Source organism: Cyprinus carpio, chromosome A7, assembly GCF_018340385.1.
Source record: "Cyprinus carpio isolate SPL01 chromosome A7, ASM1834038v1, whole genome shotgun sequence".
Classification (NCBI taxonomy): domain Eukaryota; kingdom Metazoa; phylum Chordata; class Actinopteri; order Cypriniformes; family Cyprinidae; genus Cyprinus; species Cyprinus carpio.
Window position 1 is genome coordinate 10,429,765 of NC_056578.1, and position 21,004 is coordinate 10,450,768.

A 21,004-nucleotide genomic window follows, 5' to 3' on the forward strand; every position below is an offset into this window, starting at 1 on the left:
GTTTACCCCAAAAATGAAAATTGTCATCATTTAATGTTATTCCAAACCTTTATGAATTTCAATAAAACAACAACAGGGAGTTTTTAGAAAATTATTTTCCATACAACAAAAGTGGATGGTGATTTATACTGTGGTGCATTAATTTTTGGGTGAAATATACTTATACATTTAACTAATCTTTTACTAATCCCCTCTTTTTTACTATATAATGGCTTCTGTCTTATTGGATTTGGTACAAATCATTAGATCCCTAATTAATTGAGTCTGGGCTGGACAGAAAGCCAATTCCCTGTGTTGTGTCCTTGTTTTGAGACAGCGGGAGGAGGGGAAAGAACAAAGGTAGGATCAAGGCAGAAGATGAAGAGAAGGGAGTGACAGATCATGAGAGAGTGAGAGAGACGTGAGAGAGGAAGTAAAGCTTCATAGAGACCCTCTGTGACAGAATGGCTGATTGATTATTCTAATCCTTGTTTAGCGTCCTCTTTCGTAAACTTCATTACTTACCATCGCCATGGCCTTGGGTCCACTTTTTTTAATGCTGCTGCTTAATGGAGTTTTTCCTTAAACCTGCTTTAGTGTCATCCATCTCACTATCTAAGTTTTGTTTAAAAAAAATATTTAAGTGAAAGATGCCACCAGTGAATCTGAATACTGTGAAATGAACCCTTATAAAGAGAGCTTCTGTATACTAGCATTGGGAAGTGTGATAAAATAGTAGATCCATATTTTGACTAGATTGAACAGTGTGTATTTTTTTTTTATTATTATTTATTTCCAGTATACCTTTTTTTTGTTTTTTGTTTTCTTCAGAAAAACTGACCAATTTTTGACCAATACCCATATAGTATGTTTAACCATGGGAACTAAATTTCATTGTATTCCCTGACCTTGATCATAAAATGAAAATTCATTGCACAAATCAATCTTTTCCTGTCTGTGCAGAAACATTGCACATCTATCTTCCATTATCTCACTGATCCACCCCAATAACAGCATTTAATGGTGGTCCGAGTTCTATTAAATTAACACACTCTAGCATGGAATTCTCTTACAACGTTTAATGACACATCTTCCACTTAAACTTGTCACATTCACTGCATTATTATATTTAAAGTTTTTTTATCATATTATCATGCAGATATATGTAATTATCTTAAATTACATTATTTAATAATATATTTATAAGTTTAAAAAAAATAATGTCTAAACATTAAACATTAAACATCTCCCAAAAATAAAAATTTGCTCACCCTCAGGCCAGCCAAGGCGTAAATGAGTTTGTTTCTTCATTGGAACAAATTTGGAGAAATTTAGCATTACATCACTTGCTCAACAATGGGTCCTTTGCAGTGGATGGGTGCCGTCAGAATGAAAGTCAAAACAGCTGATAAAATATCATCATAATCCACAAGTAATCCACACGACTCCAGTCCATGTTTGTACGGAACAAATCCATTAAGATGTTTTTTGCTTTCTCCAGTGAAAAAGTCATATTGTCTAAATCAGGAGAGAAATCTGCTCAGATCAAGCACTGTTTACAAGCAAAAACAGTCCAAACCAGTTCTAAATAAGTATGTTGGTAGATTTTGATGTAAGAGGACAAAGGGGATAGACATTTTCACTGGAGGAATTATTATTATACATTTTAGATTGATGGATTTATTACAAACATGGAGCTTTTCACTGCACAGTGTTAACTGATGGACTGGAGTCGTGATCTGTTTGGACTCTCATTCCGACGGCACCCATTCACTGCAAAGGATCCATTGCTGAGCAAGTGATGCAATACTGCATTTCTCCAAATTGTTTCTGATGAAGAAACAAAATCATCTACATCTTAGGATGGCCTGAGGGTGGGTACGTTTTCAGCAAATTTTCATTTTTGGGTGAATTGTGCCTTGAAGTTAAAACACTATAATACAAAAAGTTATTAACAACATAAGACAAAGCTGACTTTATGTTATCTTTGTTATATAAAATGGAATGACATGACCGTAATATTTTTTATGAGACAAATATATTTTTTGTGACCCCTCTCTAGACTATTGACTGTGGCACTGTGACTGTGTCTGAGCTAGAGTTCACTGCAGACTTCAGCCTGAAGATAACGGCCTGCACCTTCTGTACAGTGAGTAGATCCAGCTTCCAACACACATTTACCAACAAACTCACAAACAAACCGTGATTATTGCCTGTCTTACACACACTTCAATCTTCAGAGCTAATCAGGGTTGTCAGGTGTGAAGATTAATTAGGAGTGGGAAGATGGATTGGCCATTTGATTGTCTGGCATGGGTCAGGGAGCTCAGACATCAGTCTGGTTTGATGGACAGACAGGTTTTCTTACAGGTGAAGGTAACGACAGACAGCAAAAACTTTACTTTAATTATTCCATGGCATAAGTTCAACCAAAGGTCTCCAAGTGTAAGATCAAAACGAGTTAAAGTGCATTGCAGGAATATTTTACTCAATCTCATGTCATTCTAGTCCTGTAAAAAAAAAAAGGGGAAAAAAAAGTACATTTTGAAAAATAGTCATGCAGCTCTTGTCCCACTGAATAGCTACCATTGTGGCCATGTTTGTCAAGCTCCAGAAAGGACATAAAGCTTCCATAAAAGTAGATTGTATGACTTCTGAAAAATGACAAAAGTTTGCATTAAACTGTTCAAAAGAGACAGTAAAGACTTGATAATCTTACAAATAAATGCAGTTCATTTTTAATAATTAAAGAACCTAAAGTTTCCTAAAAAATATTAAACCGCACAATTGTTTTCAACATTGATAATAATAAGAAAAGTTTCTTAAGCAGCATATCAGCATATTACATTGATTTTTGAAGGATCATTTGACACTGAACACTGGAGTAATGGTACTCAAAATTCAGCTTTGCATCACTGGGATCAATTATATTTTAAAATATATTAACATAGAAAACAGTTATTTTCAAATTAGCTTATATGTAATTAATATAATATTAATTGTAATATAATTGTAATGCTTCACAATAACTGTTTTGCTGTATTTTTGATCAAATAAATGCAGGCTTGGTGAGCAAAAGGAAATTCTTTAAAAAACAAACAAACAAACAAAAAAAAAACTTACTGACCCCAAAGCTTTGAACTGTAGTATATATTCCAACTCCTCTGAAGCTGTACAATAGTGTTGTGTCAATAGTTACTAAAGTTCATCTCCACTGTAGAATACATTTGTCGATTTAGCTTAATTGAGCTGGTGCAATGCAGTCATTTATGACACATGCAAGAACCAATGCCTTTTGCCTTTAAAAGGGTCATTTGGACTATTTCTGTGGTGCTTTTTGGTTTTCGTGGATTTTGAACAACCTGTGTTGAATGAAGCAGAGCAGCATGAACATTCTTGAGAGTTTCTTCTTTTGTGCTTCTCTAAAAAGTAACATCATACAAGTTTAGAACAACATGAGGGTGAGTAAATTCATTTTTGTGTGAACAGTTCCTTTTGAGACAATATGATCCTTTTTTCTAGCTTTATTGTTTGCAAGGTCATCATTCTTGTCAGGTGTATTTTCTGGCGAGAGAGAGTATGTGTGTGTATTTGTCAGTGAAAGAGTGAGACTTGGTGAGAGACGGAACAAAAAAGCAACTGAAATTTCAAATGCAATTTTTCTTTTGTCTCCCGGTTTTGTCCAAGCATTATTGTTCCTGCTTCTTTGTTATAACTTTTATAGATTAATCAATACTGTATTATTATCTCCCTTCCCCTCTCTGATTTACTCTGGATTTAATTGAGTTTATAAACATCATCTCATTTTTCTGCTGCTCTCCAGTAATGGAAAAACATGCTGATTTCCTCCCCGTTTAAAAACTTCTATTTTTAGATATTAGGCAGGTACAAGCAATTTGAAGTTTTTTTTAAAAACCTTGAATTTAAAGAGGAAAATTCAATTTATAGTCATAGATGGGATTCAGTACCATATTTTGCACTGCTTTGTCATGTAATTATGGAGGCACCCCAAAAATGAAGGGAAAATGCTGTCGTCCCCATGATTGAGTGCATGGGCTTATTCTCCTGCCGACAGTCCATTCATCACATCAGGCTGCCTAACCTTGCATTAAATGAACAGCGCTACCCTGCGCTCTCGTGCTCGGCTGGCGGAAGACAAATAACGCTCGCTCTTACAGTTGCACTGGTCCTCAGCTCACGTTGTCCACAGGGATGAAAGTCTCTCCTCCCTCTCTCTCTCTCTCTCTCTCTCAGTATCTTTCTTGCTTTCTCTTTCACCTCCCTCCAGAAAAAATACATTTTCACTCTTAAATGTGTCAGATTCATTTAGATAAATTCAGTATGTATCTTTAAGCTCACTTTTGGCCAAAGTAGTAATAAGTGGGGTAAGCAGTGCCACTTGTTTACTTTAGTTCCTTTTTTTCCTTTTTAAGTTTGCTTTGAGAGAAATTATTAAAAATTAAAATTTACATTTAATTGTTATCTCAAGCAGCTGTATATGATAGGATCTTTTAGAATACGGTCATGTGACAAAACTTATGCACAAATGATGTACAGTAAGCTCGTGTTAAACTGATCAAAAGTGACAGTAAAGACAAAATAAATAAATGCTGTTCCTTTGAACTTTCTATTCATTAAAGAATCCTGAAAAAAAATATCATTTTCCACAAAAAGATTAAGCAGCTCAACATTCCTAATAATAAGAAATGTTGTTAAATAGCAAAGGATCATTGTGACATTGAAGACTGGAGTAATGATGCTGAAAATTCAGCTTTGCTTCACATGAATACATTTTAAAACATATTAAAATAGAAAACAGTTATTTTTAAAATTATAATACATATGTAATTAATATAATGCAAATTGTAATAGAATTATATTTCACAATAACTGTTTAATATTTCACAATAACAGTTTTTACTGTATTTTTGATCGAATAAATGCAGACTTGGTGAGCATAAGAGAATTATTTTAAAAACATAACAAAATGTACCAAACCCAAACTTTTGAACTGGTGGTATATATTCCAAATCCTTTGAAACCACACAATAGCGTTGTGTCAGTAGTCACTGAAATTCATCTTCACTGTAGAATACAATTGTCGATTCAACTTTATCGAGCTGGTGCAATGCAGTCATTTGACAGATGCCAGAACCAATGGCTTTTGCCTTTAAAAAGGTCATTTGGACTGTTTCTGTGGTGCTTTTTGGATTTGTTAAATCTTGAAACACCTTTGTTGTAGGAAGCACAGCAGCATGAACATTCTTTAGAGTTTTTTCTATAATGCTTTAGAAAATATGTTAAAAAACGCAGCTAACATTGAGGACCTAGAGTTTGTATATTAGGTATAAAATGTTCATGGCACGTCTAGTGCATTGCAGTTTAAGCACATCTGAAGATGGTTTTGCGTAATGTTTGCGTCAGTGGTGATTTGCCCTAAGGACACTGTTACATCAAGCTGTGACAAGAACAATACTGATAATGATCATACAGTGTGTGGGGGAAAAATAAAGAGGGATAATGCTTGTTTTCTCCTTATTTGTAAAATGTCAGTGCAGACAAAGCAACGGGTAGAAGTTAGTTATAAGGACTCTAAGTACTAGAAGTAATTAGCAAGTCCTAAGTACTTTTAAAAATGTGCTTAACTTTAATTGGAAGTTATGATAGGATGTTTAAATGGTGCAACTTTACAGTGTAAAACAATATTTAAATTTCAGATTAATTCTCTTTTGATGTACTTTTGAACTTTCTATTCAAGAAGCATCACAGTTTCCACAAAAACATAAGCAGCACAACTGATTTTAATATGGATAAAAGTTTCTTGAGCACCAAATCAGCATATTAGAATGATTTCTGAAGGATCATGTGACACTGAAGACTGAAGTAATGGCTGCTGAAAATACAGCTTTGCCAAATCAGGAATAAATTACATTTTAAAATATATTAGAGTATAAATCAGTTATTTTAAATTCCAATAATATTTCACATTATTACGGATTTTTGTGTATTTTTGATCAAATAAATGCAGCCTTGGTGAGCAAAAGAAACTCGGAAAAACATTTAAACAATAGTGTAAGTGGTTGCACAATAAAATGTTAGTTATTAACAAACTCACTCTATTACTCATCCCCTTCCAGTATCCATCTGTTATAATTCATTGTGTGCATCATGTATATCATTTCTGTTAAAAAGTGCAGTGACATCCTGAATTGTGCTAATCCTAAATTTCTGATGGCTTCAGAGACTGACTCGACATTTCCAGTGAATGAATTCTGAGGCAATGTTGACAGTAGCAAAGCTCTATATAAACAAATCCCTGGACTGGGGAGCTGCTGAGACTCATTGGGTGAAATCAAGTCAGTGGAGTTTCAGTATAGATGATCAGTGTGGTACAGTAGATGTTCATTTTATGCAAATTACACATCCTTTGTACATACAAGCTACTCTTTTTATTTAGTTCTTGACCTCCAGTAGTTGTCGTAAAGCAGTAGTAATCATAATTTTGCAATTTTTTAATTTTAGAGTAACTATTAAGCTCTGAATCTAATCAAGCCTATTTTTTACTTTCTTATAATAAAAAATGCCCTAAAGTAATCAAAAAGAGGTTACTGTATATGCATGGTAATTTATCAGCAGGGACGTAAAGTTTTGAGTACAAGCAGTTCTTAATGTATTTGTCTATTGGCATGATAAATCATCCAAGCCAACTTGTTTTAACAGATCAGTATGTACAGGAGTGCTTAAAATATTATTGAGAGATTTGTGAGAAACAAAGATTTTGGGAGAAAGACGCTGATATGTTTTGGAAAACGTGGCTGTAAAATCAAGTTAACCGTGTCATTGCCATACCAAGTGACACATGTTTTGCATTGTAATGTGCTCATAGGGGGCAGTCATGGCCTTATGGTTAGGGAGTAGGACTTGTAACCTGAAGGTTGCGGGTTCGAGTCTCAAGTGCGGCAGGAATTTGTCGGTGGGGGGAGTGAATAAGCAGCTTCTCTTTCCCCCTCAATACCATGACTGAGGTGAGACCCTTGAACAAGGCACCAAATCCCCAACTGCTCACTCAATTATTCTGTTAAATGAATGAATGTTTTTCTGTGTAAGGGGAGACTAATAATTACACTAATGTGAGGCTGTTTTAATAATGCTAGTCCCAGCAGAGTCAAACTAGAGCTGTGTTGTCAGTAGTGTACAAACCCAAGCTTTTCTTGATGTCACATCATTGTTGATTTTACCAGGCTGGAGGAAGGAATTGCATTTGCCCAAATGCCCATATGGCAAATCCAGTCCTGGATTTTACAGTACATTTTATTGTCTGGACTATCTATTTTAGGTAAAATGTTTTTATTATACATTTTTAGATCAGAAATTGTAAATGTAGATCATATAGCACCAACCAGTGGTTCTTCCATTGTTCATTAACACTGTTGAATATAATGGCAGGCTCAATCTTTGTCACTTATTTGTACAAATTACCTGAAATAGCATAAATTTATTTTTTAGTTACCTTTAAGATGTCTCCTAGAAGAGAATCAAGAAAGGCTATATTTGTTCTGTTTTAACTAATGATAGGCTACCACTTTTCTTCAGCATTTCTGCCTCACTCTGTACTCCAGTTCACTCTGGTGACTGTGAGTGCTCCTGCAGTAATGTCCTTCCCCTCTAATTAAACCCTGTGTATTTGCTTCCAGTGCGGCGGAACGTCAAACTCCGAGGGAAAAGCAGAATAACAGGAACGGGAGTTTCGTTGGCATTGGTGTGTGATGTGTATAGAATAAGGGGAGATGCTGGGTGGAGGTGGGGGGTGGGGGGGTTTGTGGAGAGCTCGAGGTGGTCGAGTGTGACGCCTCGCACGCGTGAATAAACCCCATCAAAAGCGCATTAGCTCTCCCTCCTCCGCAGTTCGCCGCATAATTGTATCTGGCTGCACCACGCTCTGCTCCGACATGATAGCGCTGGAAAGGGCTTGATGATGAATTGCTCCCCATTGGTGTTAGCGATGATGATAATTATTAATTTTCCCCCGACCTGTTCTCCAGGTAGACTCGTGCGCCGCCTCCTGGGCCGGGTAACAGCTTGCGTGCATCACTTATCTCGGACATTTCCCGGGTGTGAAGGCTGAACACTTTGATGAGAATAAAAAGCCTCTGTTTCCTCCATTTGTCCCCCTTTCCCTCACGGAACTCAGGCTTTTGTGTCTGCTCTTTCACTCCGTCCTGGTACGTTAACAGGGTGTTTTATTTCTGGCAGGGAGTTACTTGGCTCTGACCCCCGTGTTTTCAGTGCGCATCCTCTTTTGTCGGGTCCATGTTTCTGTTGAGATTTTTGGGAAATTTTCGCTGACAAAAAGGATGAACCCGTTTAAAGTAAAACGTTTGGACATGCAGAAATTTTTGTTTTAAATAACTGACTTAGATTTATGGAAACTACAAGGCAAAAATGATACATCACCTGCTGTTTTATAACAATTATGATTAATTATATAAAATTATGGGAAGATTATAGTTGAAAATAAAATGTTGCAATACAGCAGTAGTGAATTAACACATATATTGGTTATATTAAAATATAACCATATAGTAATATAATTCATTATAATCCTTAAATTGATAATTTGTATTTAATTATTTAAAAGGAAAAACGGCTTTTAAAACATACTGTATATATAAACTGTATATATAAATATTACATTTACTGTATTTATGAACTATTTAGAAAATATACTGTACACACACACACACACACACACACACACACACACACACACACACACACACACACACACACATATATATATATATATATATATATATATACATATATATATATATATAATAAATCATGTTAACTTCCACTGTTTTGCGTTTCTATTTTTAATACTGTTTTGTAAAATTGCCTATTGTAAACAAAGCCCATTATGAAGGAATCACACCGAAGAGAAGTTGTTTGTGGATGTGGTGCTAAACCCTTGATTATGTTGCTGTGGCTTTGTCCTCTTAAAGCTATTTTAACAGAAGAAGAGGAGGATTAATAGTTAGGTGCTCTGCTTCGGTTTATAGGGGAGGGAGAGAGAGACACAGGCATTAATCCAGAGCTATATATCTCCCCACAAGGTCCCTGGGATACTTCAGGCAGAATGGCTCACATTATCACTGCAGTGTCCCCTGGGAGTTCACAGGGTGACTGCGCTCTGTTTTCTCTCTGTGTGTGTTTGTGTGTGTGTATCCATCTGTGAGAAGGTGTGTGCAGTGACACAGCTCAGCCATTCATTCAGGGATATCCTCCTCAATTCACACCTTTCATGACTAAATAAATACTTTATAAATATAAATTACTCATTTCAAGTGAATTGATGTGTTTTGCTATTTGTAATTGTGAACAGTTGCATATGGGAAATATTGTACTTGGAAACAACGTGAGTCATCAAAAGAGAAAGTTATGAAATGTTTGTCTCCAATCTATCATATTTATGAGCTGTTGTCATCAGTGACAACAAAGTTCATCTCTGGCGTGCCAAATGACTCGCAAATCCACTCTTCCTAACGAATCCAATAAGCAATTAGCCCGGGTTTGGTAATTATTGCTCCACATAATGTCTGGTAACGTTCATTACAATCTGTAATTACACTGACCTGACTTTTTTTATTTCTGTCACATCTTCAGTGACGTCTCTTGATCTCAACTGTCATTTCCAATAAAATGTGATTTGCTTGGATTGTGTTAGATTTGTATAATGCAATGCTGATTCAAAGACTGTCTACATTTATTTACTAAAGCAGCCTGGGACAGAAAATTAATTTATAATTTAACTTAATAAAGCAGCTTTAAAAATGATGTATGATTTCACAAGTTATTTTAAGGTATTATGTAAATTTGTAAGTTGTGGGCAGATTTTATTTTATGTAATGTAATGTAATGTAAAATAAATAACATCTCTAGATCTCAACTGTCATAAATAGTGAATTGGACCAAAAGTTAATTTATAGTTTAACTTAATGAAGCAACTTTAAAATAATGTATGGTTTCATAAGTTATTTTAAGGTATTTTGTTTGGCGCTTTTTATTTTATATTATTTATTTTGTTTCATTTTTATTTAATGCACAAGGATGCTTTGTAAACAATATTTAATTTGTAAGGTGTCCAGTAAATGGCTGATTTATTTAATTTTATTTTGTTTCATTTATTTATTTATTTCAGAAGAGTGAAAGCTAAAAATACTCCCAATTTGGTTAAAGAAAAGAGAAACTCCAGTAAACATCTTACTTAAAATTTAGTCACCCCCTTTCTTTTTCTTTTTTTTTTTCCTATTGTTGTCTTGCTTACCTCTCTCTTTATGCCCTGTTTTCTCTTTATCAGTGTATTCTCTCTCTCTCTTTCTCTTCTTGATTGCACTCTTTGTGTGAGCGAGCAGACCCTCGCGTTGTCAGCTGCGTCAGGATTAAAAGCTATTAGTTCTGCATCATTGCCACTACAAGTATGCTCCTGAGATTGATAGAGTTGCTCTACTGTCATTGGGGGCAGGTTGGGACAAAAAAGGGTAGTTTTAATTTCCATAATATTGGGTATTTTATACTTTGTGTGTATTAACATAGAAAACAAACAAAAAAGGATTATTATTCATCACTAGACTATTTAATAAAATTATTATCTTTTTTATATGAAGCGCTTCCACAACACTGTGCTTTTTTTTTTTAATCACTTGTCAACATGTCTGTTTTTACCCTGTTTTGCTAATAACTTCCTGCTGGCTGAACACGTGTGAGCGTTTACCAGAATGTCATGTTCTAACCTCTCTCTCATATTTCATTCCAGGCCATCGTGGGCTATTTTGACATTTTCTTCGACAAGAGCTGCGGAAACAAGGTAAGCAATAGTGCTGTGCTGTTTAACAGCGAGCAATTGCAGTCACGCCTTGCCGTCTTTTGGGCCCGAGGCAATCGCAATGCAATCGTCAGCCTCTCAAACCTAAATGCTGAAATAAGCATTTGCCTTCCTCCAGTGGCCAACTGGAACAGGCAATGAAATAAGCTAAACCCATCAGCCACTGGGAGAGCAATCGTGCACTGGGTTCTGATAATGGGAATTTAAGCAGGTGGATGTGGAGGGGTCTTGTGTCTTTTGTCCTGTTTTTGATGTTTGAGCACAGCATCTGAGTTTGTGCTAATGATCTGGTGGATAACCGCATCAGATATGTTTGCTTTGGCCTGATTTGGTTTAAAGGAGCAATTGGTTTGTTTATTGACCTGGGAAAGTTAATTTTGCATTTTATTTTGGCCCATTTTCTGTCTCTGTCATCTTAATTCTTGTTTACCGTCAGTGGTAATCACAGATCATTTTGTTATCGTCATGCCATAAAGATTATAGTTAAGGTCACAGTATGTTTTTCCACTACTCTCTAGTTTCCCTAAATTCAGTCTCTATTGTCACCCTGTAATGAATTTGTAATTAAATAATTTGCACAATTTTTTTTAATTGAACTTTATACTGCCACCTATTGGCCTGGATGCATGGAAGCTTATTTTTGTTATTCCAAAATAAAAAAAGGTAATTGTGACTTTTTATCTCACAATTCCGACTTTTTCCTCACAGTTGTGAGTTTATATCTCACAATTTTGACTTTTTACTCACACTTGTGAGTTTATATCTCACAATTCTGACTTTTTTCTCACAATTGCATGTTTGTATCTCAAGTTAGACTACCTGCGAAGTTACATCTCGCATGCAGATGTTTTTCTCAGAATTCTGACTAAATCTTGCAATTCTGTTTTTTTTTTTATAATCTTGCAATTCTGACATTTTTTTTCTATCAGTTGTGAATTTATATTTCACTATACTGACTTTTTTCAGAATTCTGAGTTTGCATCTCACAATTTAGATTTTTTTTTTTCATAGAATTCTAACTCAGTGTTTCGCAATTCTGTTTCATTTGTTTCTGCCACAGAATAAAAAAAGTTAAAAAGGTAATTGTTACTTTTTAACTCACAATTCTGACTTTTTTCCTCAGAACTGGGAGTTTATATCTCCCAATTTTTACTTAATATCCCACAATTTTGAGTTTATGTATCTTGCAATTGCGAGTGGAATAAATCTAGATTGTGAGGAAAAAGTCACAATTACCTTTTTTGTTTTTTATTCCATGGCAGAAATAAGCTTCCATATAGATTCAACATCACACAAAAGCAAGCATATTTAGTTAGTAGGGCAGACAAGTTTATCACCAGTAATTGATTTATTCTGCAACCAAAAGTTTCCGATAATTAGGGGCTTACTGAGATGAAGTGAGTATTATTTGGTCATGTGATCTCATCTTGGCAGTCACGCTCCTTATGTGGAATGAAACAGCTCATTTGATTTTTATGTGTAAATATTTTTGTAATGTAAAAAAGAACTACCCAAATATTATTTGTAAATATTTATTTGCATTAATCCTCTTTAGTCAGGAAGTTTTCCACTTATTTACAGAATCAATGACTATTGTTTCTAATCATTCACTTTTTTCAAAATAAGTCAAGCAGGGCAAGAGCATTTTCCTGTTTATCTGAACATAAACAGGTTTTTAATGCAGCTATGTTTTAATTTTAGGTCATGTTCTCCACTGCTCCAGGCTGCACTAAGACTCACTGGAAACAGACGGTGTTCTTACTAGAAAGCCCCATCCCCGTCAAAACCGGTTTGTACCCTGTTCACACATGCTTGCTACTTGTTTTAACTTTCTCCACACTAGTGTTTGCATGTACTTGTGTCTGTCTTTAAACTGTGATGAGATCTGACAAGTACATATGCAGCCATTACCTTTCTTTAAAACACAAAAAAGATGTGTCACAGGGAGGTGTATCTTATCTTTCTTTACCCTGACAGTTGATTCTTAGACGGTGACACAGGTTATCCGTCAGTCATTGAGAGATAGACACATGATGGAGCAGTTCTAGAGCCCATCCACATAAACCATGCAGTTTGTTCTTTCTGTTGATAAATATATATGATGATATATATTGTGTCTTGAGAATCATTCCTACAGGATTTTGAGAAAACACATCAAGTCTGTAGACAGATTTATTTAGGGGCATTGTTTTTGTGATCCATATGTTTTATGTTGTTCTAACACAGTATATAAAGTCATGATCCGCACAACAAAAATAGTCGTCTTTTTGGGTTTTATTTTACATTCATCACCAGTTGAGGTTGTGTGCAATCTGATTATATGGTATTATCAAATAAAACCAATAATCAATTGATTATTCAACTTTATTGTCATTGCACATGTTACAGTACAGTACAAGGCAATGAAATACAGTTAGCGTCTATCCAGAAGTGCATTTGTAGCGGTTATTTACTTATATACTGTACAGTTGATAATAAATGTGAATGGGTAATAAAGTATGAATAATCTGAATGACAGAAGCAGTAGATAGAAAAAGGAGGGGGTGTATACAGTGAGTACAGTAGTAAGGAATAGTACAATGGAGAAAAATTTTGTGTACATCAGTTATGATATAAGGTTATAGCCCAAAGGATTATTTCTAAAAATTATTTCTTGTGAGCCATTTTTTTTTTTTTTACCATTTAACACATTTTTAGATATGCTTAAAAAGCATTTAAGAGTACAAACAGATAAGAGATGTTTTTTTGTTAGATAACAATTAGTTGCCACTGAAGCTTAAATATTTAAAAATTAAACTGTAAAAAGTATTTTTTCAGTTTTTAATTAATTAAAAACTGTCTAAGTTGAATCATGTAAATAAGCAAAATAATACAAAAAATACATTATATATGTGTATGTGTGTGTGTATAATTAAAAACTTTTAATTAAATATTTATTTGTTTAATTCATTACATATTTTGTATACAATGTAAAAAAATGTTTCATATTTATATTAGATTTTGTATTATGATATATTTGTAAATATGATATATGATAAACATAAATTTTAAAAGGTTTATGCTTTTATTATATGTATATATTAGCCTTTATTCATTTTTCTTGTTTATATTAGTTAATTCACTTATTAATAATAATATTAATATAATTTCAGTGGTGCTACAATTATATTAATTGTACAAATATAATACAAATGTAATAATTGTAGTAGTGCTTTTTTGTCCATATGAAGAGGTTTGGTTCTTCTAAAGAGGACTCAAGTCTGAAAACACCATAAAACAGCATCATTGATCTCAGCCAGAAACAGATTCATTTATATGTACATTTCTGTGTCATTTTATTTTAATATTGGTTTATCTTCATATTATTTATTTATAACTGGCTATTGCAGAATTGCATGAATATCAATCCTCTATTGTTTAAAAGAAGCAAATAATGGGAGGAAAACCAAATAAACAATGAGAGGGAAGTGAATCAGAACCTGAAAGTTATTAAAAATGATAGTGCCTCATGTTTAGGTATAAGAGCAACGCAGATCATCTACACTTAGATCAAGGCTCTGTATGTCTGTAGATGGCGAGACAGTGTCCCGGCCGTGCTAACAGATGAAGTGTGTCTTATCATAATGGGAATCGGAGAAATGTCATCTGATGCGCAGATGGATGAAGGTGCTTTAGCCAGTTTCTCTGATACAGCACACTATTATAAATGACTGTGTCCTAACTGTAGCTGTCCACGGGCATTACCATGGACAGTCCCTGCTGAAGCCGTTCAATGATAAGAGTGCCGTCCACTTGAAGGTCCGCTAACACTACTTGTGCATTGCTGATACAAGTGTCAGATTATAATCAGAAGGCACAGTCGTGTGATTATATTGTTTGGCATATTTGACCATTTTGCAGTAGCTCCAGAAAAAATCCTAATCTATAAACAGCATCCCTCACACTGGAGATTTATAGGGACTAACCTTGAATAGGTTATTTGTAGTTTATATTTTACTCACATGCACACTAGCCTAGCTCTACGAGTGACCTATTGCCTCTGGATTAGCACCATATGGGTTTAGCGTTTTCGTCTTCTGTTTGCTTTGCTTTTGTCAAGACCATATATGTGTGTGAATGAAAAGAAATGGGAAAAATTGGTATAAGAGAAGCATGTTTGAAACAAGTATTTTATGTGTTTTTGGGCATGTACCATGATAATACTGTAGTATAATTTGGAATACCATGTACAAATTTTTTTAACATTTGAATTGCATTTGATTATAAAATGCTATTTTGTCATTATTCAGTACCATGGTAAATTACTTTTCAGATGTTTGGGGTTAATAGTTTTATTCAGCAAGGACATTAGTCGATAGAATGTATTCATCAAAGAATACTGAAAAAAATTACAGTATATTGGTTTTCCATAAAAATAGAAATAAAAATTAGAAAGTGCCTTTGTTCAGTCTATACTCATTTTTCAGTTGCATTTATGGGTTAAAGTAGTGATTTTAGTTTATCTTATTGATTTATTACAGTTATTATATTAAAAAAAAAAAAAAAAAAAAAAAAAAAAAAAATGAATGCATTTAATCATGGACTGCCAAAACCGCATTTACTGTGAGCTGGAAGCACAGGATGAGTGAGGAGTCATTCACAGATGACGCAAGACACGAAACTCGCATCTAAAAATTCGTTTTAACTTGATTTGGCACTTAATATGTTATGATTTAGTTTTAATGATTAAAATAAAAAGATAAGCACCATACTTTCCTGTAATGTATCCTACAAAAATAGGAAATTAAGAATTACATTTTACATTATTCTCACTTTACTTATACATGATTTGTAACTTGTGAATTTAAATTGGATTTCTTTTCTAAACAGTAACAGTAATGTTTCTTGTGTTTGGCAAGCTGTCATTTGCATAAATAAAAAAAAATATTGTTAGAAGAAAAATGCTTTCCTGTTAGCTTCTTCTCTTGTTTGTGTTAGTTTTGTAATTACTTTTCAGAAGTGTGATGAGAGGGGAGGTAGACTATTCAATGCAAATGCAAAACGCCCTCAGAAACGCCTTCAGATGCTGTCGCATCAATTAAAGCAGCCTTCATTTGTCATGATTTAGTTGGTTTTGCCGATCAGTAAAAGGAAAAGAAGAGAATGTTTCCTTGAAAAGCTTCATTTGTCATGCGTAACCAACATTTGAGCTCGTATATAAAAGAGGTCACCCTGTGTTAAATGGTCTTGGGACATTTTGAGGGTAGAAAGTGCATTGCACATCACGTCTGCTCTCCAAATAAGGTATTCTACAGCCGATATATTGGTAATAGACTTTAAGAACGAGGCTGCTTATTGAATCAACCATGCAATGCTTTTTGTAGTGCTTTAAAGTCACAGGAAGTGCAGTCCGTCTGCAGTGTGAAAAGGTCCTTGAGGTGTCAGAACAAGGTTCCTTAAGGGGGAGGTGCGATTATTTGATAGACGGGGGCACCGTGGTGAGCTGGTGATTCTGAAGGCCTGTTTTATGTATCTCCTTTACAGGGGCCACAGATTTATGAGGTTATGCACTGTAGAGCGAGAGAGAAGTTTTATAAAGCAGCTTTTGTATCTTGTGATGGAGTGTTTGGGAAGGGTTTCTGAAAATTGCTATGATTGGACATTAGATACATTTATATATAATTATAAGTCCATGCTGCAAAAATAATCTAAATGGTCTTTAAGTGGATAGTTCAGCCAAAAATGAAAATTCTGTCATCATTTAACTCCAAATCCATTCCAAATCTGTACAACTTTTTCTAACCATGCAATTAAATCATTAAACAAATTATACAAACAGTTCTACAAAATTTGTGTTGCATATAAGAAATTAAGTCATACAGGTGTTCAGAGACATTAAAATGAGCAAACAATAAAGAAGTTTCATTTTCAAGTGAACTTTCCCTTTAAATTAAAGGAATACTTCACCCAAATAATGAATATTTACTGAAAATATACTCACCAGCAGGCCATGTATCAGAAATGTATCATTTCATCACTTGTTCACCAATGGTTCCTCTGCAGTGAATGGGTGCCGTCAGAATGAGAGTCCAAACAGCTGATAAAAACATCTCAGTGATCCACAAGTAATCCACACGACTCCAGTCCATCAGTTTATGTCATGTGAAAAGCTGCATGTTTGTAATAAATAAAATATTAATAAATCATTAAGGCCATTTAATTTTTAAATGTTTAACTTTCGCTTCTATACAATAATACATAATAGTCCATAATGCATAATAACTGTTTTGGGATGTTTGCTTGTAAACAGTGCCTAGTCTTTTCATATTTTTCTCCTGAATCAGATGAGATGGCTTTATCACTGTAGATAGCAATATTATCGATAGAGGATTATTAATTGTTAAAGTTTAAAAGAAAAATGTTATTACAAACATGCAGCTTTTTGCTTCACAAGATGTTAACTGATGAACTGGAGTCATGTGGATTGTTTGTGGATTATTGTGATGTCTTAATCAGCTGTTTGGGTTCTCTGACGGCTCCCATTCACTGCAAAGGATCCATTGGTGAGCAAGTGATGCTAAATTTCTCGAAATCTGTTCAGATGAAGAAACAAACTCATGTCTTGGATGGCCTGAGGGTGAGTAAATGTTCAGCAAAGTTTCATATTTGGTTGAATTATTCCTTTAAATAATTGTTTGCCTAGACTATGATGCTTGTTATGTACATTTGCACACCAGCTTGTTGATTAGCAGTCATGTTTCTTCAAGGAATTCATCAAGATGTTTTACGTTGTCTCATCCATTTCTCGTTTCAGCCTCCGTCACCCTTGGTTGCATTGGCATGTTTAATGCAAATGGCAGTGTGATGTATGACGGCTCTAGAAGCAGCCTTGTCTCCTTCATTTAATTAACGTGCACCAACAGCTTCTTTCTCATAGATCGCCAATCTTTTTCTCGCCTCTACTGTCAGAATAAAATCTTGCAGTAACTACATCCCAAACTGCTTTACTCTGAGATTTAACCTGGAATTGTAGGGTCAAGTAATTTCACTCTCTGTGTGTCTTGGTTCACTCTACAGACCTCTGTGCATCAAAGCCCATTGGCAGTTACTAGGAAAGTTTTGTGTGATGCACATAGCCATTTTCTGCAGGGCGCTGAAGTTTAATAGATCTTTCTATCATTTGTGCTCATACTAGTCAAGAGAAAACCTACTGTGTGTGCTTTTACTTTTGGTAGGCAATATGTGATCTGTCAAGTCTTTCACTGCACAGCTGATTTTAATTAAAGGATTTCTTGCTAGATCAATTGTTTTACCAAAAAAAAAAAATAATAATAATCAGGCTTCAGCTTTTTATTTATTCTTTTTTTTTTGCGCTATTGAACAAACATTTTGATGATTTCTATTCCTGACATAGTAGTGCATGACTTGTTTGCCAAGCACTTTCTAAACGCCCGTTCTGTGTATTATAAGCATGTAGGGTTGGGAATCATTAGAAATTGTCCAGTTCTAGTTCTGCCTTCTAGTTCTAGTTCTGTCAACAGTCTTGTACTTGCATCCAAAAATAACTTTTTTGGGGGAAGGAAAAGTGAATTGTGAAAGAATGCATTTTTAATGATCTTTTAAGGGGATCATTTGACAGTAAAAGGTAGAAGAAAACCAATGTGACAGCTGCAGTGCGCTGTGATGGTCACATCTGAATTATCCCCATCTCCTCATGTCAAAATGCTGCAGTCAGCATATTTTTATCTCATGCAACCTGCAGCAAAAAAAGAAATGGCGGGGGGCGTAGGGCTTGTTTGCCAAATGGGTAAATATTCATTTACATCTGGCAGTGAAACGTGAAGTTAATCAAAGTGATTATCTGGAGTAATCATCGTCATTGTCTTCAGGCCTTCCCGATCAAATGTGCCGCCTGTATTCCTACTGTAGTCGCACTGTAGCAAGCAGCAGCTTTCTCTGCCATCTGGAGCCAAGCGGCATGTCATCCTCCCCTGATTCGCTCTCAGCTTTTTAATCGCATCTTTCTCTTCTCAGCTGGTTTCAGTTTTGTTCAGTGAGAGGCGGTAGGCCTTTTCTATTTTTGTTATTACACAGCTCTGAGTTTTGACAGAAAAGTGTCAGTTCTGGCTGAGCTGTATGGTAATAAAAAGTGAATATTGACTCTTGTATGTAAACGCATGCCAGGAAAGCTCAAATATCTTTTTTCAAGCTGGTGTGAAGGCATGTCACCATGAAGATTGATTTGTGTCGAATTCTGTTTTTCACTCTCTATTTTTCCTTGTGCAGGAGAGGAACTTCCAGGTCAAATCACAGTGCATAAGAACAGAAAGGACCCCAGAGCGCTGCTGATCACACTTGACGTCGCTGGCAGGAAGCAAACCTACAGCCTCCAGTGAAGAAGTTGTTTTACTGGGGGGAAATGGATACTGGGAGCAATCCAGTATTTAATTACTGAAACATCATATAAAAAAGTTTTTCTACCAAACGGCATTCATTTGTGGATTGCACATACAGCTGATGCTGTCAATGTTTTTTACACAAGTTGTTCTCTCTGTGACAATTAACAGGACCATACACTGAGTCAACAACTTGAGCTACTAATGAATGTCAGACTTTGTTTTAAACTTCTTAATGTTCATATATTATGCCCTGGAAGAAATCTCATTTCCCATTTGTTTGAAGAATGACTACGTGAATAAAGTAAAAGCTTCCATTAAAATTTATAAGAATGGTTTTATGTTTACCATGAAAGTAACACTAAAAATTCATAATATAGGCCTTAACAAATCCACTGCCTATCTGCTAATGGAAATGTTTGGCATGACTTTGTTGGAGTGAGCTATATTTGGGGTCTGCGATAAAAAATGCTATTTAAGAGAAGTCACAAACAATTTTGCCTCAAGTATGATTTAGTATAAGGCACTAAGTACCATCTCACTTCCATGTGTAGAATTTTCCAATATCCACACTTAAGGTCTTGCCCCTTTAAATGCGCGTTCACGCTGCAGCGAGTAGGTGTGCAGTGTCCCAGTTTTTTTTTTTTTTTTAAATCCATCATGCTAATATGAAACCAGTTTTTTTAAATACTAGACTATTGTGTTATATATATAAAAAAATGTCCATAGGAGCGAAACTGGTAATCATTCTTGAGACTTTTTGTTTAAGGCACTTTAATATTCCTATCTTAAGGGCACGTTTTATGTTCTTTTAACAACAAATACTAACAAGACAAATGACCATCGGCTGATGCATAATCTTATCTTAAGCAATTAATTATAGGGTGAAAGAAAGTAGAGAGAACTGCTTTGTTTTGACGTAATTCATTCCTTATCAGACCCAATATGTGCACTGTCATCTTTATGGCAAAGCAAACAATTTCGGAAAATACCCGAATACAAAAAAATTATTAAACACAAGACAGTTCCTAATTTGAAACTGAGATGAATAGCTTGATAAATTGAATTATTCGTTAGGTAAGTGTTAAACTCGTAGGTCATTGAAAGACTAGGCTAGCCTACATGTTTTTACTGTTGGTTCTTTCTAACTTAAAGCGTACAGTGTTTCCCTTCAGCGTGCTTTAAAGAGAACAAATAAAGGTGACACGGAAAGAGAAGCAGAAATCAATTACAATTATTCTCTGTTGACAAAGCAATTAAACCCAGAGCGAAGAGCTAATGCACCCGTATAGAGGCTTATCACAGGCGGCCGCAGATTTATGATGGTCACTGCAGCAGCGTGCATGCATAGAGTGATATCAAGACTGAGGAACTGAGCGAGCGGAAGACTGAATAACAACTTGCCGACGTTATTACATTTCTTGATTAACTGGTTGGTCACTTTATATTAACTTTAATCAGAAGATGTTATTACATAGTCTTTAACAGCTCAGTACATTCAAGTGGGAACCGACTTAAATGTATACATGATCTGTTTTTGGTCTATATAGACTAATGTGTGTTCAAGTCATTATTCTTACTTATAATAATTATTATTTCATAAAGATGCTATGTTCAATTCAGTGCTTCTCTGTTAAAAAAAATCATGCTGCTCCGGGGTATGATGCTTGGATGCTCAATGGTTACATGGCTAAAAATAGAAAATTACTCCTCCTTTGTCTTGCGTAAAAGTTTAACAAATGAGTGCCTCCACAAACCTCGCCCA

The 21,004-nt window shown here is 34.9% G+C and overlaps 1 protein-coding gene across 2 annotated transcripts in view; it reads left to right on the plus strand.

Annotated features, from left to right (window-relative positions):
* Positions 1 to 19,566, plus strand: part of LOC109085353 (protein arginine N-methyltransferase 3) — a 45,851-nt gene extending 26,285 nt beyond the window's left edge. For both annotated transcript variants that reach the window (XM_042759568.1, XM_042759567.1), the window contains exons 13-16: positions 2,042 to 2,128; positions 10,796 to 10,846; positions 12,566 to 12,653; positions 19,130 to 19,566. In XM_042759568.1, the coding sequence (XP_042615502.1) occupies positions 2,042 to 2,128; positions 10,796 to 10,846; positions 12,566 to 12,653; positions 19,130 to 19,239 (336 nt within the window). In that variant the 3' untranslated portion in view covers positions 19,240 to 19,566. The remainder of the gene's footprint in view (positions 1 to 2,041; positions 2,129 to 10,795; positions 10,847 to 12,565; positions 12,654 to 19,129) is intronic.
* Positions 19,567 to 21,004: the final 1,438 nt, after the last annotated feature.